The sequence below is a fragment of the Punica granatum genome, chromosome 8 (assembly GCF_007655135.1).
Source record: "Punica granatum isolate Tunisia-2019 chromosome 8, ASM765513v2, whole genome shotgun sequence".
In the NCBI taxonomy this organism is placed as follows: Eukaryota; Viridiplantae; Streptophyta; class Magnoliopsida; order Myrtales; family Lythraceae; genus Punica; species Punica granatum.
Genome location: NC_045134.1, coordinates 14659741 through 14683509, shown reverse-complemented (window position 1 = coordinate 14683509; position 23769 = coordinate 14659741). Strand labels below are relative to the sequence as shown.

The window sequence follows — 23769 nt, the reverse complement described above, 5'->3', positions numbered from 1 at the left end:
AGTCAAGTCCGAGTCAACAAAAACTCAACCGGTTGACCCCAACAGCAAAAGATGCATAAATGACCTGGACAAGGCCATGACGCGTAGCTAATCGACTAAAGCGGTTAACTTCGTTCTGATAATCCAAACTAATAGAAAATGGCCCCGAGCACTCGTGGCTCCCGACTCAACGGGATATTAGGAAACTATCAACATCGGGCTCCAAAAATTCTTCTCCTCGCCACGCTCAAAGATGCACAGCTCGTTCTCGCAATTCGAAACGCAGCTCGGTCGAGACCCGGACATCTCGACTTCCTTCTTCCCTTTTCCATCCAATGGGACCTACACTTCTCCCATCCACTTTATATCACATGCTACCATCCATTACTTACACCTATACATGCACTGCCCATCTACCCCATTCCCCATCCACGTTCATTCCCACCCATCTTCCAATCCATACACAATCTCCTCTCTTCCAATCCCCATCCAACACCTCACCAAACAATCTCCATTTTCTCTTCAACCTCATCTACTATTTCATTATCTTCTTCAATCTTCCATTCAACTACCCGCTTCAACTATCACTTTCCCTCTCTACGCATACAACTACCATTCAACTTCCTCTCTTTCTCTTAACTCTCTCTCTCTCTCTGTCTTATACACACACACATGCACACTTAAGAATTTGGGTGCAACACTCTCCTTAGCTAAAACCACTCTTTTTCATCGGAAAACCACCTTAGTTTTTTTATCATTACCCCTTGATCGGACCCGAACTCAAAACAAACTTCATATCCCACACATTCTTGACCTCCTGAGTCCATTGGTGACATTCTTTTCTCCATTAAAGACCCTTAGCATGCTGAACCAGCCACCACAACCGCTGCTTTCTCCCTCACTTGAAGCCTCCCTCTTGCTTGCTCCAACCCGAGCAAGACTTCCACACGACTTTGGTGAATCGTGCCTACATGTGCAAGGAAATCACCCACAGTTCACACCTTTCCCGTGACTAGGAGAGTCAAGCTCTAAGGGCTCGATGTCTCATCCACCTGATCATGCCACACCTGTGCACAACCTCCCGCCTCTCCTCCCTCATCGAGCCTCGGGCTGATCAACCTTCAACGTTCTTCCTCCCACTCCCTTTCTTTTATGTTTTTTATAGGTTAGGAGCCCATGGGACAGCCCATGAAGTTGCGCCACCTCCCATAGCTCGATGACCTCTAAGAAGCCATATGTGGCTCCTATTCCCTTATGGGTGCTCCAGCATTGCCGCCCCTCTTCCGAGCCTTTCCTCGACTCGTCTCTACCTCTAAGGTGTAGGTATAACATCTAAAACCTCAGTTTGGATTAATCACGTAAAGTTAGTTTAAAATCGGATTTAATTTTGGTACAATCGAGGATTAAAACTCTATTCGAACGGTCCATCTATGATTGATTCGAAGATTCGAAACCCATAAATCCAAAAGCATTCGTCGAGTAATTAAGATGATTCATTCAGTTAATTAATTCACTCGACATTTAAATGAATTGCACGAACTGATTAATAATTTGTAATCGAGTCGATAAATCATGAACCGATAATCGTGCTCTTTTTTAATCCACAATTTTAACAAAATACTGAGACACATTGTACGCATAGCATGAACATCTAAGGAGGGCTCGCAAGTTTGGACTCGAGTTAAGGCCTGATTTGAGATGACTCGAGTCGGAACGTATGAGTTCTTGTTAGAACAGTTCCGAGTGAATTGACCGCTTTCTTGGCTCCTTTAGGTTCCACACAACCCTGATAGGTCTAAGAGATTGGTTGACACTGGCTACCGACCTCGACGGTCCGTATCGCACGGTCTTGGCTTTCACTTCACGCACATATATTTTTCGATTCAAGGGCACAACGGTCGGTTTATGTTACCGACACTTTAGGCCTTAGGATGATCAAAACATACCGAATAAGGAAAGGGGTGGGCGCATATCCAGGTGCGGTTGTCATTCATCTTACTCTCCCTTTCCTGTCTATATGTTTCGATCATCCTAACCTAAACTCGGGCACTTAAGAATGTGGGTTGGAGGTGCAAGCGGGGATTACTTTGTGAAGGGTTGTTCGACCCTTTATAGGGCGTGAGCAGAGACCCTGGCACCTCCGAGGTGTTTCGTGTTCTCACTTTCTTAAGTTTGTGTTTCGATCGGGTTTATCTATCATAAAACACAAAATCAGACAAATCACACATTCGACATAATCAAATACAGGGAAATGGGCGGGACAAAACCCTAGTTTTTAGGATTCTGGCAAAACACACTTCATTTATAATCCATTAATCTGTCAGTATCACAAAAATAGGTAAATTTAAGACAAACCCATATGCTCAGGGTTTGACGACATACATCATGTGTATCGAGTCATTTCTAAGTACAGCCGAATGCTACATGCCCTTTTGGAGAGACCCATGGCCGAATCTCACCATGCATATCATTTCTATTTTTACCTGTTTAGGATAGAGACATGTTTGCTAAGCAATCCCGGTTCAAAATATGATAATCATGTAAACATGACAATTAATTCACACTTCGTCTGTTTTCTCTATTTTTATATGTTTCCTATGTGTTTTGTCTGTTTTATTGTGATTCGAGCCCGAACCCATAGGGCACGAACAACAAGGGGTCCAATGCCCCAAACTATGGACCACAGAGTTTAACGCCCCCACACACTGAGTGCGCGACCCGAGTGTGGTATGGGGTTTAATTTCGAGCCCCGTTTTAACTCAAGTAGCATCCAAGTGGAGGACGACTCGGATTGGGGCGTATGAAAAGAGGTTAGACAATCACCTAAGAACTTGACCTGTCCCACGGCTATCTTGAGGACCATTTGGTCCTTTTGGGACCTACTGGTCTTGTCGAACCCAACCTCTGGTTCTCATGAACCCGCATCGCATTAATTTTAGTTTCAGTCTCCTAAGCTCACTGTGAGCGCGAGCGGAATATTGGCCAAACGCAGACCAACTGAGATCCATCTGATGTAATTTGAATTTATTTGAGAGTACATTGCAAGACATTTATTTGTACATTCATTCATGTAATGATCCTAGTCGGTGAGCGCGAGTTGTGAGAGTCAGAACCAGTCGTATTGGTTTATGGGTCCTCAAGACAAGCGGGATCATATGAGTTACGGGCTCGGTCCAACGCTATAAACCGACCATCATGGTCCAAATAGCCAAGACACGACGACGGTGGACCGATCCCAAAACATGAGGATCTGTTTCTCTCTTGGGCTCTTAGCTTGAATCGATCGTTATCATGAATTTATGGTGTCAAATCGAGCAAGATGAGCATAACATAATCAAGTGGTAAACAAACTAAAAATGGCAAACTTTAGATAAACAAGAGTACCGACATGGCGTGCGTGATATAGATTCGCACTTAACAGAACCCCTGAACTTAGAACCCTTGGTTCCGCAGACCATATGTCTTAGCAAACTAGATCTATTCATCACCCCTAGACCTGGGCAATTTAATGACTCTCGACCTCCGAGTCGTAAACAGGTACTGGCGACTCATTCTCACTCGTGTCCGTCACGCCCTCCAAGAATGTGAATACTCCCAAGCTGTGCGATCGTGCTCATGCATACAAGCCCTAACGAGATGAAATTCGGATCTGCATAACATGTCTTAAGGCTTCCCGAGTCACGAACTGGGAGAGGTACTGTAGTGACATGCCTCCGTGGGCATGGGGTCAGCTATTGTGTTTTCCGGGACATAGATCGGTAGAACGGGTAATCTTGTGTGCTGATTACCTATACATAAGAATTGTTGGAGATAGTATCATGATATGTCAGTAAGGCATAAGACTTGATATCAACTACTTTACTTTTCGCACTTAGCTGTTGATTGATTGCTTGCACTTGCATGTTGAGTGCTTGCATCGCGTAATTAGGGTATGCATATTTTATTTTGGGCAATTTTCGAGAGATAAACGAGCTTGGGAATAGTGAGGCTGGCTTAAGCCGTGTCTGGTTGAGGTGTTATGGCAAAAACACCTTCTCGATCAGGTACCCATTTTCCTTACCTAGAATCTTAACCTCCAAAGGGCATGAGGGTCAAATTTGGGAAAATACTTTGCGAGGGGCCAAATAACCATCCTTAGGTGACTCTTGAGGTGGTGACTCCGATCTTCCTTCCCTTGAGGGCATGTTACTTCTCGAGTACTCCTTAGTGGTTTTGGTATGTAAATCAATCTTCCTAAAATGGATTGATTTATTACTTAAAAAATTGTCATTTACTAGAAAATTGGCTATAATTTCCCAAAAATATCACCACAAGTACAAAACTGACCATCTAGATACCAAAGCTTTATCTCCATGAAAATAGACACCCATAGTTCGACCTGAGTCTGCACTGGCTGTAATCGACCGATTGAGATTCATGTACCATTGGCAGCTTCTATTGAACTAGCTGCTTAGCTTGTGATTGAACCCATAATAAGATTGGCGTGGAAGGTTGAAGCATAACCCGTGGAGACGATAGCGTCTGCGGTAGTGGTTGAGCCTGAGGCTCGATCACAACATGTGCTTGAGCGTCTATGGGGCAAACCTTGGCATCCGTAAGATGAACGAATTTGCAAGCATGAAGAAGAATAGCAACCCCTGTGTTGGTTAGAAGAAGTCGAGCACCTTATCCATTAGTCCATGGGCGCCTTTGCTCGCCTCTAATTTTATATTTGTATAATTTTTCGATTTCTTTCCTAATGCAATCTTTCCACCCATCGAATCCTGCCACTCTCACCCTCCCAGCGCTATGTGTTCTGTGACTACCACAATTTGCGTCCGGCCACATGCTGCCATGCCCACTACTCTCGCCCGCCTGCGATGGCATTGCTCCTTGCCCTTCTCCACTCGATGATTTATCATCTTAGATTCAGCCCTGTTGACCTTTCCAGCTAGACTTTTTTTAAAAAATTGGGTTATAAGGGATATTTATGAGCCTAGTACAATGAAATAGAAGTATCAAATATAATAAAGATGCACAAGTAGTTCACATGAGTATCAAATTTAAAACCTTTTAGTTACCAGACAAGGGCACGCTACTGTACTACACCCTCTTAAATTTTATTATTTTTTTAATATTGATATATAAATACAGAATCCTGTTCCAGCAAGGCCGTTAGCAAGGACTCGCTTAAGATATTGATTCCACATTTTTTGAGAGAATTAATTAATGCAGGTTTTGGGGTTTGGGCTTTAACTAATGGGTAAGGCCCAGGGCCAGGCCCAAGCCCAGACCGACAATTACCTTCGACTGGAGTGGGAACTGGGAAGAAGTCTCAGGAAGAGAGAAGGAACAAATGTACTTGCAGTCTTTTTAGGCTCGGTTCCTGACCGGTTGGAGATCCGAATCTGGATTCGGGCTGCTCCTGCTCTCTTGGTCGGCCACTTAATTTAGCCGCTCCGTCATCGGCATGGCATCCATCGACCCAACCCAAAGATGTCGATGCTACCTTCCCTCCGCTTCATAACTGTCCACCTCTTCCTCTTCAAGCACTCGCCACCCTCACCGCCTGCCATTGCCGGCCCCTTCATCTCCAGCCGGCCCCTCAAAACACTGTCATCTCTCCTTTTCCTCAAACGTCGGCAAGCCTTCTCCTCCACTTCCCCGAAGCCTTGCGTCGCCCCCAGACGGCTGGAGCAGCCCTCTCTGGTCCTCAATACGGATGAGCGGGTGGCCGGCTCGGGCTCGGTGAGCGAGCTCCGACAGCCTGACTTGGGCTACAGCACTATCGCCGCCATTGTGACCTCAATTGGCGGCGCTGTCGGGATTGTGCGGTTGTCCGGCCCCTCTGCGGTGGATATTACTGCACGAGTGTTTAAGCCGACGAGGAGCGGGAAGCAGAAGACGAAGAAGAGGAGGGATGGCTTGTGTTCTGATTCATGGCGGCCCACTAGCCATGTTGTGGAGTATGGTTACGTTCTCGACTCGAAAGGCAACGTTGTTGACGAGGTAAACATTTATTTCTTTTGTGTGTTCTTCCTTTCACTTTGATGTGCAGTCCGCAAATAATGCTTAGGCCGCAAGTCCCATCATTGCAGTTTAAGGATTGGGGTTAATTCATTGCATTTGATAGGTATTAGCAGTGCCCATGTTGGCTCCTAGGTCCTACACCCGCGAAGACGTAGTGGAGCTTCAGTGCCATGGCAGCGATGTGTGCCTGCATCGGGTCTTGAGGGCTTGTCTTCAAGCGGGGGCAAGGCTTGCAGAACCTGGTCGGTAGATATTCTTTTTTTCGCAAATTTTATTAACATATTGATCTGCGGAAGAACTTAACTGGAGGACAAGAAGGTAGGAAGAATTGGTGTATGGGAAAGTTTTATAGTATCAATGAGTCCAGTGACACTCTCTGCTTGGGCTAGTTGCGAATATTAGAGATTCTCAGACGGTTGTGGGAACGAAGTTGCTCCATTATTGAGAAATACAAAAAGTTTTTGGTGGCCTTAAAATGATATTAAAAATCAAGCATAAATTACATTGTAGGTGCAACATCCTACTAACTATCATGTTGGACTAGGACTGCTGTCACATAAGAGTGCAGGCTCTAAATTCAAGTACCAGTGACCTATGTCCTGCTTATTTATGTTTTATGGTACTTTTGGTTTGCTCTGCAAATTCCACTCCCTGCTTGTACTTCGAGGGATGCATGTTAACCGTTCACTAGCTTCAGGTTTTGGGGAATCCAATATGACCTCAATAAACAGTGAACTATGCACTCCCTGAGTTGGCTGTGATAACTTAATGACATGATTTATTCGCAGAATTTATGATGTGTAGATATTGTTGACACTAGGATACATCCTTGTTCTGCAAGTTGTGAATGACAAATACCTTACTCCTGACAAGTCTTGAGTACTTAAATACTATATCTCAAGCAAGTGGTTTGTTTTATTTTAGATTATTTATACTGATTCTACGGTGTTTATAATTTGTCCAGGTGAGTTCACTCTCCGTGCCTTCCTGAATGGACGTATAGACCTCTCTCAGGCAGAAAATGTGGGGAATCTTCTCTCTGCCAAGTCTGTGGCTGCAGCTGATGCAGCCCTTGCAGGAATTCAGGCACATCTTCTCTCAAGGTCCATATAAACAAAATAAGTTAAAAGCAGCAAGTTTGCATGACCCATAAACTCTTTTCTTTTTTATCAGGGAGGCTTCGCTTCTTTGGTGAAATCACTGAGATCTCAGTGCATTGAGCTGTTGACCGAAATTGAGGCTCGTCTGGATTTCGATGACGAGATGCCACGGTTAGATCTGGACCTGGTAATGGATAAAATACATGCCATGGGGCGAGATGTTGAAGATGCTCTCCAGACAGCTAATTATGACAAGTTTCTTCAATCAGGATTACAGGTGCCCCTGAATTTCACAAACTACTTTTTCTTTCATCAGGTAGTGGGTATAGTTACTCGGATGGTTTGCCTAATTCAACATAGAGTGAAGACTACTGATGCTTAATATCCATAAAGTGTAAAAATTGCATCAATGGTTGGGATCACACTTTTTTGATCTGTAAATTATAGAACTCTAGCTGCTAATGAAAGAGCCCAGGAAGATTTCTAATATGATCTGTTCAAAAACATTTGGCTACTTGGTATCATCGGGTTTGGGATAGGGATGGGGATGGGATGAGATGGAATTATAAATCCATGGGATTTATAATATCTTAATCAAGTGTTTGGTGCATTTCATGGTTTGAGACTCAGATATGAAAGTGAAATGACCAACATGTCAATAGCTTAATAATTTTTGAATTTTGTTTATCCAAAAATATAATTTTTTGAATTAAAAAATCGAAATTAAAAAAAAAGGCAGATCATTCAGCTCCATTACAGAACTAGAGGGAAAGGGGTGGTGGAGTTCACCAGCGACCTCGACTGGGCCACCATTGCCGCAAATTGTGTTGCCTCTCTCTCTCTCTCGTCTAGGAGAGAGATGATGCCAAGTGGCATTCGGCCACCATCGTGTCTCAGTCGAGGTCACCAGTGTCCCTAGAGTTTGCCGGCAACCTCAATTGACACAGCGGTGGCTGGAATCCATGCCACTTGGCCTCCTCTCTCTCTTTGATGAGAGAGAAGGGGGGACATTTCCACGACGGTGGCCCCCCACCCGTTCAAGCTCGCTGGGGTGATGGTTGCTGGAATCGGGGGGGGGTGGGCCGGCACCGCACCTCTCCAAGCTTTTCATGTTCGATGCACATTTTGAAATTTGACACAACGAGATGGGTATTTCTGTCTTTTCATGAATAATCATATTACACCCTTAACCCATCCCCTCCTTTGGATTAACTACTTAATACTATATCCATCCGGCCTCTTATCTAGCCTTCCAAACATAACCTTTCTATATATGTTTTCAGCTTCATTGGGTTTTAGAGCTTGCATGTTTCCTACTCGTAGCATCTTTGAGCTCAGGATTTACTTGGGGATATGAATTTCTCAGCAATTTGTCTTCATTCACTCTTAAATCTATCCTATTTGTGCAGATAGCTATTATTGGCCGTCCAAATGTTGGAAAGTCAAGCCTCCTCAATGCATGGAGCAAAGTATGTTTCAAATATCTATTTTGTTCCAACATTATAAATATTGATTTAAATTTGTTCTGTCCATGGTTGACCTGTTGAAGAGTGTGATTATATATCTGGTGTTAAGCCTTTTGTTATGTTCTATAATATATATTGTATACATGCAAAACAGTATTAATTAGCAGCTGCATGAGCCGTTTTTTGATTACGGAGTTTTAATTTAGCGTGCAGAGTGAGAGGGCTATAGTTACAGAGATTGCTGGGACTACAAGGGATGTGGTCGAAGCTGGCATTATGGTTTGTGGTGTTCCTGTAACCCTGCTTGATACTGCAGGCATAAGGGATACTGATGATGTTGTGGAGAAGATCGGTAAAGACTATTATCTCTCTTAAGAGATGTAAAACTTGGCTCTTGACATATTGGTTTATTGACTGGCTGGTCCATGTTTTTTGGTCCTTTATTTTTATTGAGTTTTATTTTCTTAAGATGTTTCTGTAGATTATATTAATAAAACCTTGTTGAATGAATCGAAACCTCATTCAATCCCTGGTAGCGATGCATGCTTGACCTGGTTCTGTCCAATCTGACTTTATAAAACAGACGAACTCTTAGTTTAATCAGACAGTGAACATGTAGAGCGTAGTGTGTTTTTACTTCAATGACGAAAGTTCCTTGTTATTGATTAAACTGTCCTTCGTTTAAAATTAAATGTATATTGTCCCATCCTCTTGCACTTCTTGCAGGTGTCGAGAGATCAGAAGCTGCTGCAATGGGTGCTGATGTCATTATCATGGCAGTAAGTGCTGTGGATGGGTGGACTTCAGGAGATACAGAACTTCTCGACAGGATTCAATCTACTAAGGTCTGAGCATAAGCTTCGACTTTTTCTTCTCTTTTTCTTCTTGAAGTTGTCTTTGTTTACTGAAATTTCCCTCTGGATTCTAGTCTCAAAAACTATATTGCGTTGTTATCTTTTCACGTGCTTTTGCAATTGGGTATCAAGCATTTGGTGTGATTGATCTTAAATTTATAAAGAAAAATAGTTTTAACATGATTGGCTTATTCCGGGAAATTGCAGGAATCAACTGGGTTCTCCATGCCCATAATTCTCGTAATAAATAAGATTGACCAGGTCCCATCTGCCCAATATGAATGGGATTATAATGGAAACGGGAAATCTACTTTCACGAAGCTTGTCTTCACGTCGGCAATAAACGGTGAAGGGATACAAGAACTCGAGACAGCAGTATCTGAGATTGTTGGCCTCAGCAGAATTCCCGAGGGCGGACGAAGATGGACTGTGAACCAGGTAAAAGAAGTTGCCAATCCTGTTGTAAAATGCGTACTATAATTTTCTGTGGCGTGATAAAATGTTGAGGAAGTGGGAGGGGATAACTTGCAAACAGTGAGTCATGGCATTGGACTAATTCTATTCCAGCACATACTAAACAGGCCATCAATGTATTCTCGTTGCTCGATTTATTTATAAGATTGAGATCATGATATGATATTAAGGTTTTTGGTATGTTCATAGAGGCAATGTGAGCAACTTGTACGGACCAAGGAAGCCCTCGAGAGATTGGAAGTGTCGATAAAGGAAGAGTTGCCTCTTGACTTTTGGACGATTGATTTGAGAGAAGCGGCGCTTGCTTTGGGGCAGATTAGCGGAGAAGACATATCTGAGGAAATTTTATCCAATATTTTTGGCAAGTTTTGTATCGGTAAATAGACTAAGAACACATGACTGCATGTTACAATTTTGTTGTCTAGAATTGGAATCGCTGATAATACTGGAAATTCCTGGCGATTATTGATAGAACAGAAGTTTCAGCTAAGCTCGGCTTATCGTGGTTTGTACGTACCATAATAAAATTTTGTTGTCAAAATCACAACTCAAGGCGCTGCATCTGTAATTTCATGTTAATATTGACCCTTATAATCGCGGGAACACATGCTACAATTGGTTCGCATGAATTGGATTCGGTTGAGGATCTACTCCATGTAAATTCCATTTACTTTGTTTTCATAGGTCAAATGGGTTCCAATGACGGATGGCATTCGGATTTGTAACACAGAATGAATTCCCCATCTCTACCTCGCCATCCATACTGCCAATTGCCCATGGGAAATGGAAATTCAAATGACTAAACTAGGAGTAGTAGTCCCTATCAAATGAACATGGAGTTGTATATTGGCTCCGGCTACTCGGATTGTCCTTTGTACTCTTTAATGTAAGTTGGGATCTCTGCCGTCTCTACTGTCTTATTTTTGGATCAGAAGTCATATCAATGGTACTTTTTTTTTTAAATGGATACCAGTGATTGTTTGGAAAAAACTAAAAATAGCTCTTATTGTTTCACTTAAGAGTTGATCATGACAACAGTACAAGGAACAAAATCAATCCTAACTTCAAAATATACTAGTTACTCTGACATGTTCTAAATTTTTAGGTCATAAGGGAGCCATATTACCTAGAAGGAATAGGGGAAGTGGAAATAAAAAGGTGGGTAAGGATGTTCCACTTTGGGGAAATAAACTCGAGAACCTCTTAGTTCCTAGTCGAGGGCAGAACTTGTCAACGAGTTAGCGTAAAACCGAACATGAGATTCTTCGTGAAATATGATTACAAAGCCTCTTCCTTTGGTCTTGGACGGCAATAAGAGAGGACAAGAATGCATCATCGGGTGTCTCTAAAGACAATATATATTGATGCTTTACTCTTTCTTAAATTCCTCGAAACCAATACAAAACCTGCAATTACTGTTTTGAGATGTGTTTCATCATCATTAAGGAAGTCACTGCTGAGGACATGAAGGAAAGGGATAGAAAGAGGGCAGACCGAAGAGTGAAGAAGGAGATGAAAAGGATGCTTGAAGATGAAGTTGAAAGAAAGGAAAGAGAAGAAATGAGAATGAAACTAGAAGAGAGGAAACTAGCAATCGAGGAGCTGAAGAGGAAGGAGATCAAGGAGAGAAATAAGCAAGAAGAAATGAGGAGGAAGGAGCAGAAGCAGAAGGAGTCTAAATGGTGGAAGCGCAAGTCGAAAAATAGATCGATGATGTATCGTTTGTTTAACGAAAATAGGTCGAGGCAAGGTTATATCATATTTTTTGTTTCATTAGGCTTTAAAGATGACTATAATTTATTAATACGATGGAGATTTCTTCCATAGATAATACATGAGTAGTTTATATTTATGTAAGTCAAATGTTTGTTTTTCTTTTCCATGGTAATTCATGTGTTTCTGATTTGCTAGGCTTGCAACAAAAAAGACATCTTGGCTAGGATATCATTGACTACACAACATATAGGGTTTTTTTCTTTTTCGCGTACTTATTGTATATCACTATTGGCATTAACTTTTTGACAATATGTTATTAACCAGAGTTAAATCCACGCTACACGCGGTGTGACTAAATAATGTATTTAATAAAGTATAGGGCATTTTTTAATATGAAATTGTATAATCATCTGATTTGTATTGTTCTGAAATCTCAGACATGTTTGTTAATAAGAAATTAAAATAATAAAATAATAATATTAATAAAAATTTCAATCAATAATATTAGTAAAGAAAATTTTGAAAGAGACGATTTAATATTATGGGTGAGCGGGTCATGGTACCCTGTAATTTTTGTGGTACTCAGACCCTACCCTGTTTGGAGCCGGTTCCTTCGTTTTGGATCCAAAACCTACTCTATCAAGTGTTGGAATTGAAACATACCCATAACCTATATTATACCATAAGTTCCGAGTACCCTTTTGGAACCTCTATTTTTTTTTTAATTTCAATATGTAATTAACTATTATAAACAAGGAACAAGATGAGAAATTATTATGCTTGCCCACTTTGCATATCAAATTAATATGATTGCTATATCGCAAATGCAATAATGAGAGACAAAGGCACAAGACAAGCTCAATTTTTTGCTGAGGGAAGGACGCAAGGAAAGTAATATGTTGGGGTGTGTCTCGCATTTTCGGATATTTTTTGCAGATACTCGGAGTCGTGGAGACCCATTGGAATTGATCAACAATTGAGACGATGGGCAACCAAATCATATAGTCAATGGCACCAATGGAGCTGAATCTACATATCACCTGTGCATGGAAAGAATTTGACGAGTGGCAGCCTTGTTATTCTCTTCATTGGTTTGGTTGTGTCACCGGTTTAGGTCATTAGAAGGTCGACTTTTCCCACATAAATATATTGCTCAGTAACCCATTCAGGAACTATTGGAGAGAGCGTGTGAGACTGACAGCTTTGTACACGGGGTTAGGGTTTCATCATCTTGTTCGATTTCTCCACCTTTTGTACCTCTCAATCATTTTCTCATAGTGAAAGTCGAAATCTCCTTTACCCGTGGATGTTTTCCTCTTAATCGCATCGATTGAGAGGGTTTTACCACTTAATTTTTAGTGTACCGATTTTCTCTTCTACTTTTTTTTCTCTATTTCATTGTTCGATTGGGATAATTTCTCCAACAAATTGGTATCAGAGCCACGGCTAGGGTTCCGTAATCTACTCATTCCGGGATGGCGACAACGAAATTCGATATCGAGAAGTTCGATGGATCACGAATTTCAGTCTATGGCAAGTTCGGATGACTGCGATCCTGGATCAAAATGGTCTGAAGAAGGTCGTGACGGGTAATAAGCCCGAGAAGATGGAGCAATCTGAGTGGGATGAGCTTGATGAGAAGGCATTGCCTGCTATTCAATTGTGTCTTACAAATAATGTGCTGCAGGAGGTATTCGTGGAGAAAAAGGCGTCAACTTTGTGGAGGAAGTTGGAAGTAGCGTTTGTACATGTTCTGTATGGCCGAAGGTACGTCGATTAGGGCACATATTAGTGAATTTATTACTCTCCTGAATGACCTAAAGAATGCCGAGGTTAAGATAGATGATAAGCATCAAGCTTTGCTATTATTGTACTCTTTACCGCCTTCATATAAGACTTTCGAGGAGACCCCGATTTATGGTAGAGATAATCTCACGTTCGAGGATGTGAAGGGTAGTCTTTTGAGCAAAGACAAACTCGATAATGAGTTGGGTTCGAGTACCGGGCCGTATGAGCAAGCCTCGGGTTTGGTTGCTAGAGGAAGGCAACAATCTAAGGGTTTAAGTGAGAACAGGTCGAGGTCCAAATCGAGGAGCAAGGATAAATCCCGTCATTATTGCAAGAAGGGTCATATTGTGGTAGAGAGCTACAGACTGAAGAACAAGTAGAAGGCTAAAGGCGACGAGAAAGGGAAGCAGAAGACTGATGTACCCAATGCTAGTGTAGCCGAGAACAAGGATGATGATGTGTTGCTAATGACTACGACTAAGAAGTCTAAGTTTATGTCAGAGTGGATCCTAGACTTTGGGTGTTCTTACCACATGTGTCCCAACATGGACGAGTTCTCCACTTATAAATCTTTTGAAGGTGGAGTTGTGCTTGTGGGAAACAATGCAGCTTATAAGATAGTCGATATCTGTACAGTTCAGATCAGGATGCACAACGGGATCATCATAACTCTGTCAAATGTCCGGCACACCCGACTTGAAGAAGAATCTTATCTCCTTGGGTGTTCTTGGCTCGAATGATTGCAAGGTTGTCATCGAGTCCAACGACATGAAAGTATCTCATGGAGCTCTAGTGTTGAAGAGAGGTCAGAAGACCGGCAACTTATATGTTCTTTAGGGTTCGACAGTGACTGGAGCAGCAGCGGTGTCCTTGTCTATTATAGAGTCGGACTCGACTCGATTGTGGCATATGCGTCTTGGTCATATGACTGAGGTAGGTATGACTGTTTTGAATAAGAGAGGTCTCCTCCTAGGTTCAAGAGTTGGAAAGTTAAATTTCTATGAGCATTGCGTTTATAGAAAACAGAAGCATGTCAGTTTTGGTATGACAGTGCATAGAACGGGGGCACCCTTGACTATATTCATTCCGATTTATGGGGCTTGGCTCAAGTCACCTCCAAGGGAGGTCGCAGATATCTCTTGACTTTTACCGATAACTACTCCAGAAAAGTTTGGGTGTAATTTTTAAAGCACAAGGATGAGGTTTTTGACACCTCTAAGCAGTGGAAGATTTTACTGGAGAAGCAAACAGGGAAGACTGTCAAGAGGTTAAGGACTGATAACAGTCTCGGGTTTTGTGGGATTAATTTTAATGAATATTGCAAGAAAGAAAGAATCAACCGATGACGCACAGTTGTCATACCCCACAGCAGAGTGGCGTTGCAGAGAGAATGAATAGAACTCTACTCGAGAGAGCCCGATGTACGCCTTCCAATGCAGGCTTAGGAAAGGAGCTTTGGACATAAGCTGTCAACCTGGCTGGTAAACCGGCCACCACATTGGTCTTTGGAGCTAAAGACTCCAAAAGAGCTATGGTAAGGTAATCCTCCTAATTACTCTCATTTGAGAGTGTTCGGTTGTCCTGCTTATGCACGAATTAATGATGGTAAGCTAGAACTTAGGGCTGTTAAATGTATATTTCCTGGTTTTGCATCTGGTGTGAAAGTCTATAGATTGTGGTGCCTTGAAACTAAGAAATTTCTTGTTAGATGAGATATCACTTTTAATGAATCTTTATTGCTTCACTCGAGAAAGGAGTTGCCTATTCTTGTTGACACAGGAAATCATGGTGTTTCAAGCAAGGTGGAGCTTGAGATTGGAAGTTCTCCTAAGCAGCAGGAGATTGTTGCAGATACTCCAGATCAAACAGAGGTTCCGTTTAAGCTTACAAGCATCTTCTCCACCTCAACTGCAGAATTACATGTTAGCTCAAGATAGGGAGAGACGACAGATCAATCAAACCACTTATTTTGAGACGATTCAAGCTCCTGATCCAACAAGTGGCTTGTGGCTATGGAAGAGGAGATGGAGTCCCCACAGAAAACAGGACTTGGTAGCTTGTTAAATCCACCCACCGAGAAGAAGATTGTTACTGCAAGTGGGTATATAAGAAGAATGAAGGATTGGGTCCCGAAGACACCAGATATAAGGCAAGGTTAGTTACAAAGGGTTATAATCAGGTGGAGGGAGTTGATTTCCACGATGTTTTCTATCCAGTTGTGAAGCATAAGTCCATTGGGGCATTACTTGCTCTTGTTGCATGGTGATTGAAAAGAGGATATCTATATACAGCAGCCTAAAGGCTTCAGGGTTGAAGTTAAGGAAGATCATGTTTTCCTCTTGAGAAAATCCATATGTGGCTTGAAGCAGTCTCCATGACAGTGGTATAAGAAATTCGACTCCTTCATGTTAAGCATTGGTTTTGTTAGAAGTAAATACGATAACTATGTTTATTTGCGTCGCCTTGATGATGGGTCTTTCACGTATTTGCTGCTTTACATGGATGATATGTTAACTGCTGCTAAGGACTCATATGAGATTGACTAGTTGAAAACCATGCTTAACTCTAAGTTCGAGATGAAGGATCTTGGTGTGGCCTAGAAGATTTTGGGGATGGAAATTTCGAGAGATAGGTACTCAGGAAAGCTATTTTTGTCTCAGCATCGGTATATCAAGAAGGTTCTTGAGCATTTTGCGATGCATGATTCGAAGTCGGTTGGTGCTTCCCTAACTGCACACTTTAAGCTTTCGGCTTCATTGTCACCATAGACAGAGGAGGAAGAAAGGTACATTGTACGGACCCGAATGTGGACTCTCATCAGGGCCCGCATTGCGCGCTTTTGGATTGCGCGGCTTGGGAGTGTCCACCTTCCGTCGGACGCGTGACGGACACGCGTGAGAAGGAGTCGCCACTTATCATTTTACGACTCGAAAGTCGAGGACGGATAAGTTACCCGGGTCTAGGGGTATGGAACACCTAGTTTGCTAAGGTAATGGTCTATGCGGAATCGGAAAGTCCGTGTTCGGGGGTTCATGTTACGTGCGGGCCTATATCCTGCATGCCATTTCGGTACTCTGGTTTGCTAGGCTTGCATGTTTTATTATTTACTGCGTTGATTAAATTGCGCTCGGCTCGCACGTTTTGACACTGGAAATTCGGTGAATTAAACGATGTCGGTTGTGAAGCCAAAAGAGAAGTAAATCAGCATATCGGGCAATTGGCTCACAATCTTGCGTTACAGTTCATCAAACCATGACGGTTGAATCCCTGCGTGAACCAGAACCACGAGATCTTGGATTTACTTTCCTTTGGGTAAGCATGAAACCGATTCAAATGATTCGACTCTTGGACCGTTTGCTTACCAACTGAGATTCTTACAAATTGAATGTACAATATAAAATCCTTACAATGCTCTCAAAATATAACAAATTACAAATAGCAAATGGTCAAATCCCATTCAGTTTGCTTTTGGTTATTATTCCGCTCAGACTCGCCGTGAATTCAGGGAAACACCGAAATACTGAAATTCAACATGTGCTCTCAGTGAATAGGGCGTTGGACCCAGTGATCGAGGGTTAGGGCATTGAACCCTAAGTGCAATGCATCCTATGGGTCGGACTCGACTCGCATATACAAACAAGAGCAGAAAAGTAACAAAACAGCATGTGGATTGCAGACAAGTTGTTTGTCATTGCCAAGTTTACGTGAGTTAACAGATTATTAACCCAGGGGTGTTTTTACAAGCAAATGCCTATACTAAACAAGCAAACACGTGTAAAACCTTCTGCATTCGGCTTTGCTTTGAAAGCTTGACAGAATTGCGTCTATAGTCAAGCCTTTCGTGCATGTGGATTGCTTTTACAGTTGTTCTGTATTGTGTCACTGAATTACCACTGAATTAACCAAAACTCGTGTTTTGACTCTAGATTTGGAACCTAGAGTTCCCCTAACCATTGTCTAGCATTTGGTTAGTTCGAGTGAATGATTAACCAGGATTTTACATGTTTTGTGACAGAGACAATCGTTCTAATTACCCGAGTCTATGTTAGGATGATAGAAACACGTCAGTTAGATAAGAAAAGACTATGCAGATGAACCTGTACCTGAACGGGTAGCCCGTTCTTATCCCGTACTGTAGTGTTTATGTCATGCTAACCCTAGGGGTGTCGCTGAATTGGGAAAAGACGATTTGACCCTTTATTTGAAAATTGTTTTCAGAAAAGGGGAAACATCTCAGTGCGGGCCACCTAGGCCTGTAACTGGTGTCGACCAATTCCCTGGATCGTCCAGGGTTGTGCAAGAAACCCGAAAAAACCAAAAAACTAGATGATCTGCCCGAAAGTGATATAGAAAAATCTTATGTATCCTGACCTGAGTTACCTGAAATCAGGTAAAAACTCAAGTTGAGACACAGAAGCCCTTTCCAGACGTCCATGCTACATCGGACCGCACGTTTAGGGTTTTTGAAATTGATAAGTTTGAAAAGGGCACCAACGTCATTTGATAACTCATCGACGTGAGTTATCAGTTAATGGCCAATTCATGCAAACTTTATCAGTGTGAAGTGGGTTTAATCATGTGAGCGTTTCGTTTAACCCGTTTGTGGATTTACAACTTAGAATTAAATGCCGAATTCAGTAAATGTGTGGGTTACAAACAATCAGACAGATCATGAATTGATCCACTGAATAGAGTCTGAGTACCCGAAAAGCTCAATTTAATGAAAATAATTCATGACACAGCGACCAAGACGGGTCCAGGAAGGTCGAGGATAATTTAGTCAAAATGACCAAAATACTCTTGGAATCCAAACGGGTCCGAAAGAGTCATCGATACATAAATTCATGCATTTTTCTTTTGAAAACGATGTTCTAAAGGAATTTTAATGTGGGATTTGCGATAATATTGAAATTGCAATTTGCAAAAAATCCGAGAAATGAATTTCATAGAGGTAAAGAGACCGTTCTTGACTCGATTTCAACTATTTCTCGCATGCTCAAGCGTTAAACACGATAAGTGACATGATTTTTGCAAAGTCGGTATCGCCATAATATCGAAAAGTGCATTTAAACATATAAACACGCACAAACATGTTATTTACGGAATCAATAAAACGATACCGACTTCATGGATGCGGAAAAACATAAAACTCGGGAAATGACTTAAGTCGGGGCAAGGAGGCCAGTCATGGCCTGAAAAAATCAAGAAAAACTCTCGGGTACTTTTCCAAAAGTTAAGCCGAGAGCTCCTTTGGTCATTCTGAGCCAAATCGGTCTCCTCGACTCCGATTTAAACCCGTTCCCGAAATGACTGACATGTTAAACGATTAAGACATGCATGACATAACGTAAAAAAAAAAAAAAAAAAAGAGCATAAAAATGTAAACTTAGCATGTAAATCGGTCTCGAACCGCCTTATAACCCCACAAACGCAATGATAATGTAAAAGTCTTAACTTCTCTAAGTCGAGAATGGTTATACCTAGCCTCGAGGGTCGAGGACAAGTCGGTAAAACGGCTAGAAAAGGCTTGCTGGAAAATCGGATCCTGGGTGGTACTGTTCATCCGAGAATGCACCCAATTTTGGCTAGCTTGCACCGGTGGTTTGGGATGGTTGCACAAGCTGGCCCGGCTTGGGACACCTCTCAAGGGGGTTCCAGAGGTGCCAATGGGTGGCTCGTGGCGTGCAGGAACCTGCGTTAACTTGAAAAGGCAAGAAAACCTAATAAGCTCAAAACTGTCTTTTTAGATCCGGTTTGGAAAAACTTGAGTTTGAATGGGTTTGAATGGGTTTCTTCATGGATCCTTCCTCTTGGAAGACCCTTGGGAAGTGTATGAGGATATGAACGAGTTAAATTTCCAACGATGGTTCGGTTTAAGATTTGGCATGGCGCACAAGTCTGTTGCCACCTGGCATTCGAATCTGGACAGATTCTGGACCAGTACTGACCACACCTAATTCGGGCTTTTGGAGGTTTCAAACTTAAAATCTAAGCTCGGAAATGGATAGAGGGGGTCAAAAACATGTGGGATATGAAGTTTGGTGAAATTTGGATTTAAGCTGGGATGGATTCCGAATTAAGTCTTGAGGGCTTTGCTTGGTTTTTGGCTGGAGGATGCTGGCTGCGGTTTTGCCAAACTCCTTGAGAGGTTGAGAGTATTTGTTTGAGTGAGAAATGCTAGAGAGAGAGTGCTTGAAGGTCCGTCATTAGCTTAATCACTTTAGAGCAATATATAAGCAAAGTTAATGAGCAATTAAGCAAAAGCAAGTGCCCTTAACCCCTTGGATTAAGCTTGGGCTATTTGATTAAGGAAATATCAAGCCTCATCTTCTTCCATTGCATTAATGAAGAAGAGATAGGAGCATTGATGAGCATTGGAGTGTTGTCTTCAAATTGTAGGCTTGATATTTTCCTAAGAGGATGCAAGTTGCATGGAGAAGATGACAAGGAGATGAGGGTGAATGTGGACCATGCAATCTTGATGAAGAAGAGCCAAGAAGCATTTATGAGCATTGATGAAAGCTTGAGTGTTATCTTGGAAGACTTAGAGATATTTTCATGCAAGTTTGCAAGAGAAGCTTGGGGTGGACGGTTTGGCAAGGGAAGAGTTGCCCTTGGGCAATTCGTGGGTCCCATGGCCGAAGAGGAGAAATCGGGAAAAAGCTCGTGTCTCGATTGATTGCGTATTCGAAGCTCATGGTTTGAATTGAACGTCGAATTATCGATATACGCGAGAAAACGGATTTAATGAGTCAAAGGTTTGTATGAGGCTCGGAAGCCGGTTTTGCTCATTTTAAGCACTCAGAGCGAAGTTGTCCGCTTCTGACAGCATATCTTGTGTCTGCATCTCACGTTGGTCATTTTGACATAAATTGTCAAATAACGTGGACAACTGACCCTTAAGCTGGTAATGCAAATGTGGAGCCGGAGATGTCCTAGGAGGCCGAAACTGGATTTCTCAAATTGCTTTCTGAGTTGCTTGGGCAATCTGGAGATCACTGTGATCTTTGTTTGTCGAGATTGGACCTCTAAGGACATGAAAAGTGCATCTGAGACCCTTAAAGCACTGCTCGGGAGGTCTAGATGAGTTGTGCAGTTCGGTCTGACGATTTCACATTGAGCCTTGGGGTGTGTAGCATTGTGTAGGGCAGGCATCCGACGTCAAGTTTCCGTAAAAAGAACCTCCGGATATGCATTTCCACTGAAAATGACCATTTCTGCTCCTTGGAGGGTACTTAAAAAACTGAGAAGGGTTCTGCTGTCTGTTTTGCCCAATTGTGGATGTTCGCTAGAGTTTTCAGGGCAATGCAGTACGAACTTTGTTTGCCGTAATTCCGTTTGACCAGTCTCCGATTATGCATTTTCGAAGAGGGGTATACCCGTTTTGTCACTCGGAAGTCATTCGAAATGTCTGTGTGGCTTCCAAGAGACAATCTGAAGCACTGCTCATGCTCTGTATGCTTGTGGGGCATAGCCGTATCTGACATTTCGAATTGACTTTTCTCCGGGAAACCGGAATTTTTGGACTTCCACTGAAAAGTTGTCTGTATACATAAGGTTGTTCTGTATAGAGCAGATGATTTGCAAAATGTTTTTGAAGACACTTTTCATATGTTTGGCACTAATGTGAATTTTTGAAGTCCAATATTGGCTATCTTCCGACGGTCGAGCGAACTATCGGAAAATATGACTGTTCATATGGTATATTGAAAATGCCGGTTTTGAATATTGTTGAGCTCTCTAGTCACTCTGTTGCCTTTCGGTGACCCCGGGGATCTTTCTGTCGTATTGACATGTCATTTGCTTAATTTTGTTGACTCGAGGATGAATAGTGATTTCTTACTCTGTCGAGCCTTCTTTTGTATTCCTGCTCGAGTCGTGGCCTGAATTACTACTGATACTATTGTTTGGATTGATGAGTCAAAATGGGGTGCTAACATACATATCTAAGGTTCCATACTCTAGTGCATTCGGTAGTTTGATGTACGCAATGGTCTGCACTTGCCCTAATATTTCACATGTTGTTAATGTAGTGAGTAGATACGTGGCTAGGCTTGGGAAGTTACACTAGCATGCAGTTAAGTTGATTATGAGGTATTTGCGGGGAACTTCTGATATTTGCTTGGAATTTGGGAGAAGCTCGAAGGGTCTAGTTGGCTACGCAGACTCTAATTATGCAGGAGATTTAGACTGAAGAAGATCTCTCACAAGTTATTTGTCTGCCTTCGGCGATTGTCCTATTAGCTAGAAGGCCACGTTACAAGTTACATTGGTGTTATCGACTATAAAAGCAGAGTATATGGTGGTCACTGAGGCTATGAAGGAATCCATTTGCTTAAGAGGTTTATTCGAGGAGCTGCTTATGGAAGATGAAGCAACTTTCGTATATTGCGATAGTCAAAATGCTATACATCTCACCAAGTATCAGATGCATCACGAGAGGACGAAGTATATTGAAGTTAGGTATCACTTCATTCGAGATGTGATGGCTCGGGGGATATTCAGATTCAGAAGATTAGCATGAATGATAATCCAGCTGATATGATGACCAAGTGTTTTGCCCATTGCCAAGTTTGAGTATTGCTTGGGGTTGGTTGGTATCTTGCATAAATCGAGCTAGGCGCAGAGGGTCCTTCGGCAAAGGAGCGCATAACGAGCATATTGTTTAAGTAGCAATAGAAAATATGAGCCGAGGTGGAGATTGTTGGGGGTGTGTCGCATTTTCGAATATTTTTTATGAATACTCAGAGTCGTGGAGACCCATTGGAATTGATCGACAATTGAGATGATGCATAGAAGACGTGAGCAACCAAATCATATAGTCAATGGCACCTATGGAGCCGAATCTGCATATCACGTGTACATGGAAAGAATTTGACAAGTGGCAACCTTGTTATTCTCTTCATTGGTTTGGTTGAGGGACAACCAGCAAATTTTGCTGGATTATAAAGAGCACGGGCTGCAACTGGGTGCCATGTGGGTTGCGGCCGTCCCTGATTTGTTCGTGCTCTGTTTTATTAGCGAACCGGGTTGTGTCTCCGGTTTAGGCCATTAGAAGGTCGACTTTTCCCGCATAAATATAACCCCAAATCCTAATTGCTCAGTACCACATTCAAGACCTATCGGGGTGAGCGTGTGAGATTGAGAGCTTTATATCCGGAGTTAGGGTTTCATCTTCTCGTTCGATTTCTCCATCTTTTGTTCTTCTCGATCGTTTACTGCTCATAGTGAAAGTCGAAACCTCCTTTGCCCATGGATGTTTACCACTTAATTTTTCGTGTGTCGATTTTCTCTTCTATCCTCTTTTCTCTATTTCATTGTTCGATCGGGTTGATTTTTCCAACATTATCAGAAAAGGATAATCTGTAAGGATAAAGAAAGTGACTGGAGCAGTGCGCCGCCATCACAGAAGAGAAGAACAAAGAGAGGAGAAGACAATGAATACAAGAAATTCAGTTCCAATTTAAACTTATGTATTTATTTTTTTGGTGGAAGCCTGGTATTCGGAAGCTCGATTGGGTATCGATTAATTCAGTCGAGCCGGGTCGGCCTACTAAGGGGTAAAGCTCTCCCAGCGTGGATTTTCTGCATTCACAATAACTCGAACCCCGAGACCCTACTTAAGCGGAACAAGTGCCGAACTGCTTAAATCAACCTACGTTGATAACTTTTGTATTTATAAATTCAACATGCGTATAGCATATATATACATATATATATAATAGATAAAAAAATAAAAATAAAGACCTTGGATTCCGATTTCGGTTCCGATTTTGGATTCTCAATACTATGGAATCGAATCGGAAACATATTTTGACCTGTTCTTATTTCTATTACCCAGACCCTATCCTAATTTTGGAAAGACCTAACCAAAACCTACCCTATAGGATCTGTTCCTACCGGTTCCTAGTGGGTATCCATGCTTATCCCTAGGATTTATTAGTGAGAGGAAAAGAGAGTGAAGGGAGGGGATGGGGGTTGTAGTGTGAGATAATAATAGAGGAGAGAGAATTTACGGAGGAGTGGGAGAGTTTGTAATTATTAGAACTTGAATTTATTAATATATCCTTAACTTCTCTTCAATCTAATGACCATCTATTTTTCAAACTTATTTCTAAAGGGTATATTTGGGAGAAGGAATGTAGGAACATATAGATAGATGGATAGATAGATCATTTCTGCAGTACTCATCTGAATCAACTAAAGAAATATTATGCAATCTAGATATTATGAATTTCCCAAAGAAAAAAGAGAGAGAATAACTTCGAGATACTACCATTAGTTGCAAGAATTGTGTTTACATACCTAACAGTCTATTTGGAATCCTTCGAAATGCAAGAATTCAATTCATTTCACAAGAATTCAATTGAATCATGATGTTTG

The 23769-nt window shown here is 41.9% G+C and overlaps 1 protein-coding gene across 1 annotated transcript; it reads left to right on the top strand.

The window, feature by feature from the left end:
- Nucleotides 1-5345: 5345 nt before the first annotated feature.
- LOC116189490 (tRNA modification GTPase MnmE) lies at nt 5346-10423 on the top strand. Its single transcript, XM_031519173.1, has 9 exons — nt 5346-5967; nt 6092-6230; nt 6953-7074; nt 7162-7365; nt 8498-8557; nt 8768-8906; nt 9281-9399; nt 9616-9846; nt 10072-10423. The coding sequence occupies exons 1-9, from the start codon at nt 5455-5457 to the stop codon at nt 10264-10266; spliced, it is 1722 nt and encodes a 573-aa protein (XP_031375033.1). The 5' UTR covers nt 5346-5454; the 3' UTR covers nt 10267-10423.
- The last annotated feature ends 13346 nt before the right edge of the window (nt 10424-23769 follow it).

Bases quoted from the DNA above. Each gene is read 5' to 3' on its own strand.
- LOC116189490 (XM_031519173.1), top strand. From the start codon at position 5,455: ATGTCGATGCTACCTTCCCTCCGCTTCATAACTGTCCACCTCTTCCTC. The intron at 7,075-7,161 runs GCACATCTTCTC...CTTTTTTATCAG, and splicing joins CAGCCCTTGCAGGAATTCAG to GGAGGCTTCGCTTCTTTGGT. The intron at 8,907-9,280 runs GTAAAGACTATT...CACTTCTTGCAG, and splicing joins TGATGTTGTGGAGAAGATCG to GTGTCGAGAGATCAGAAGCT.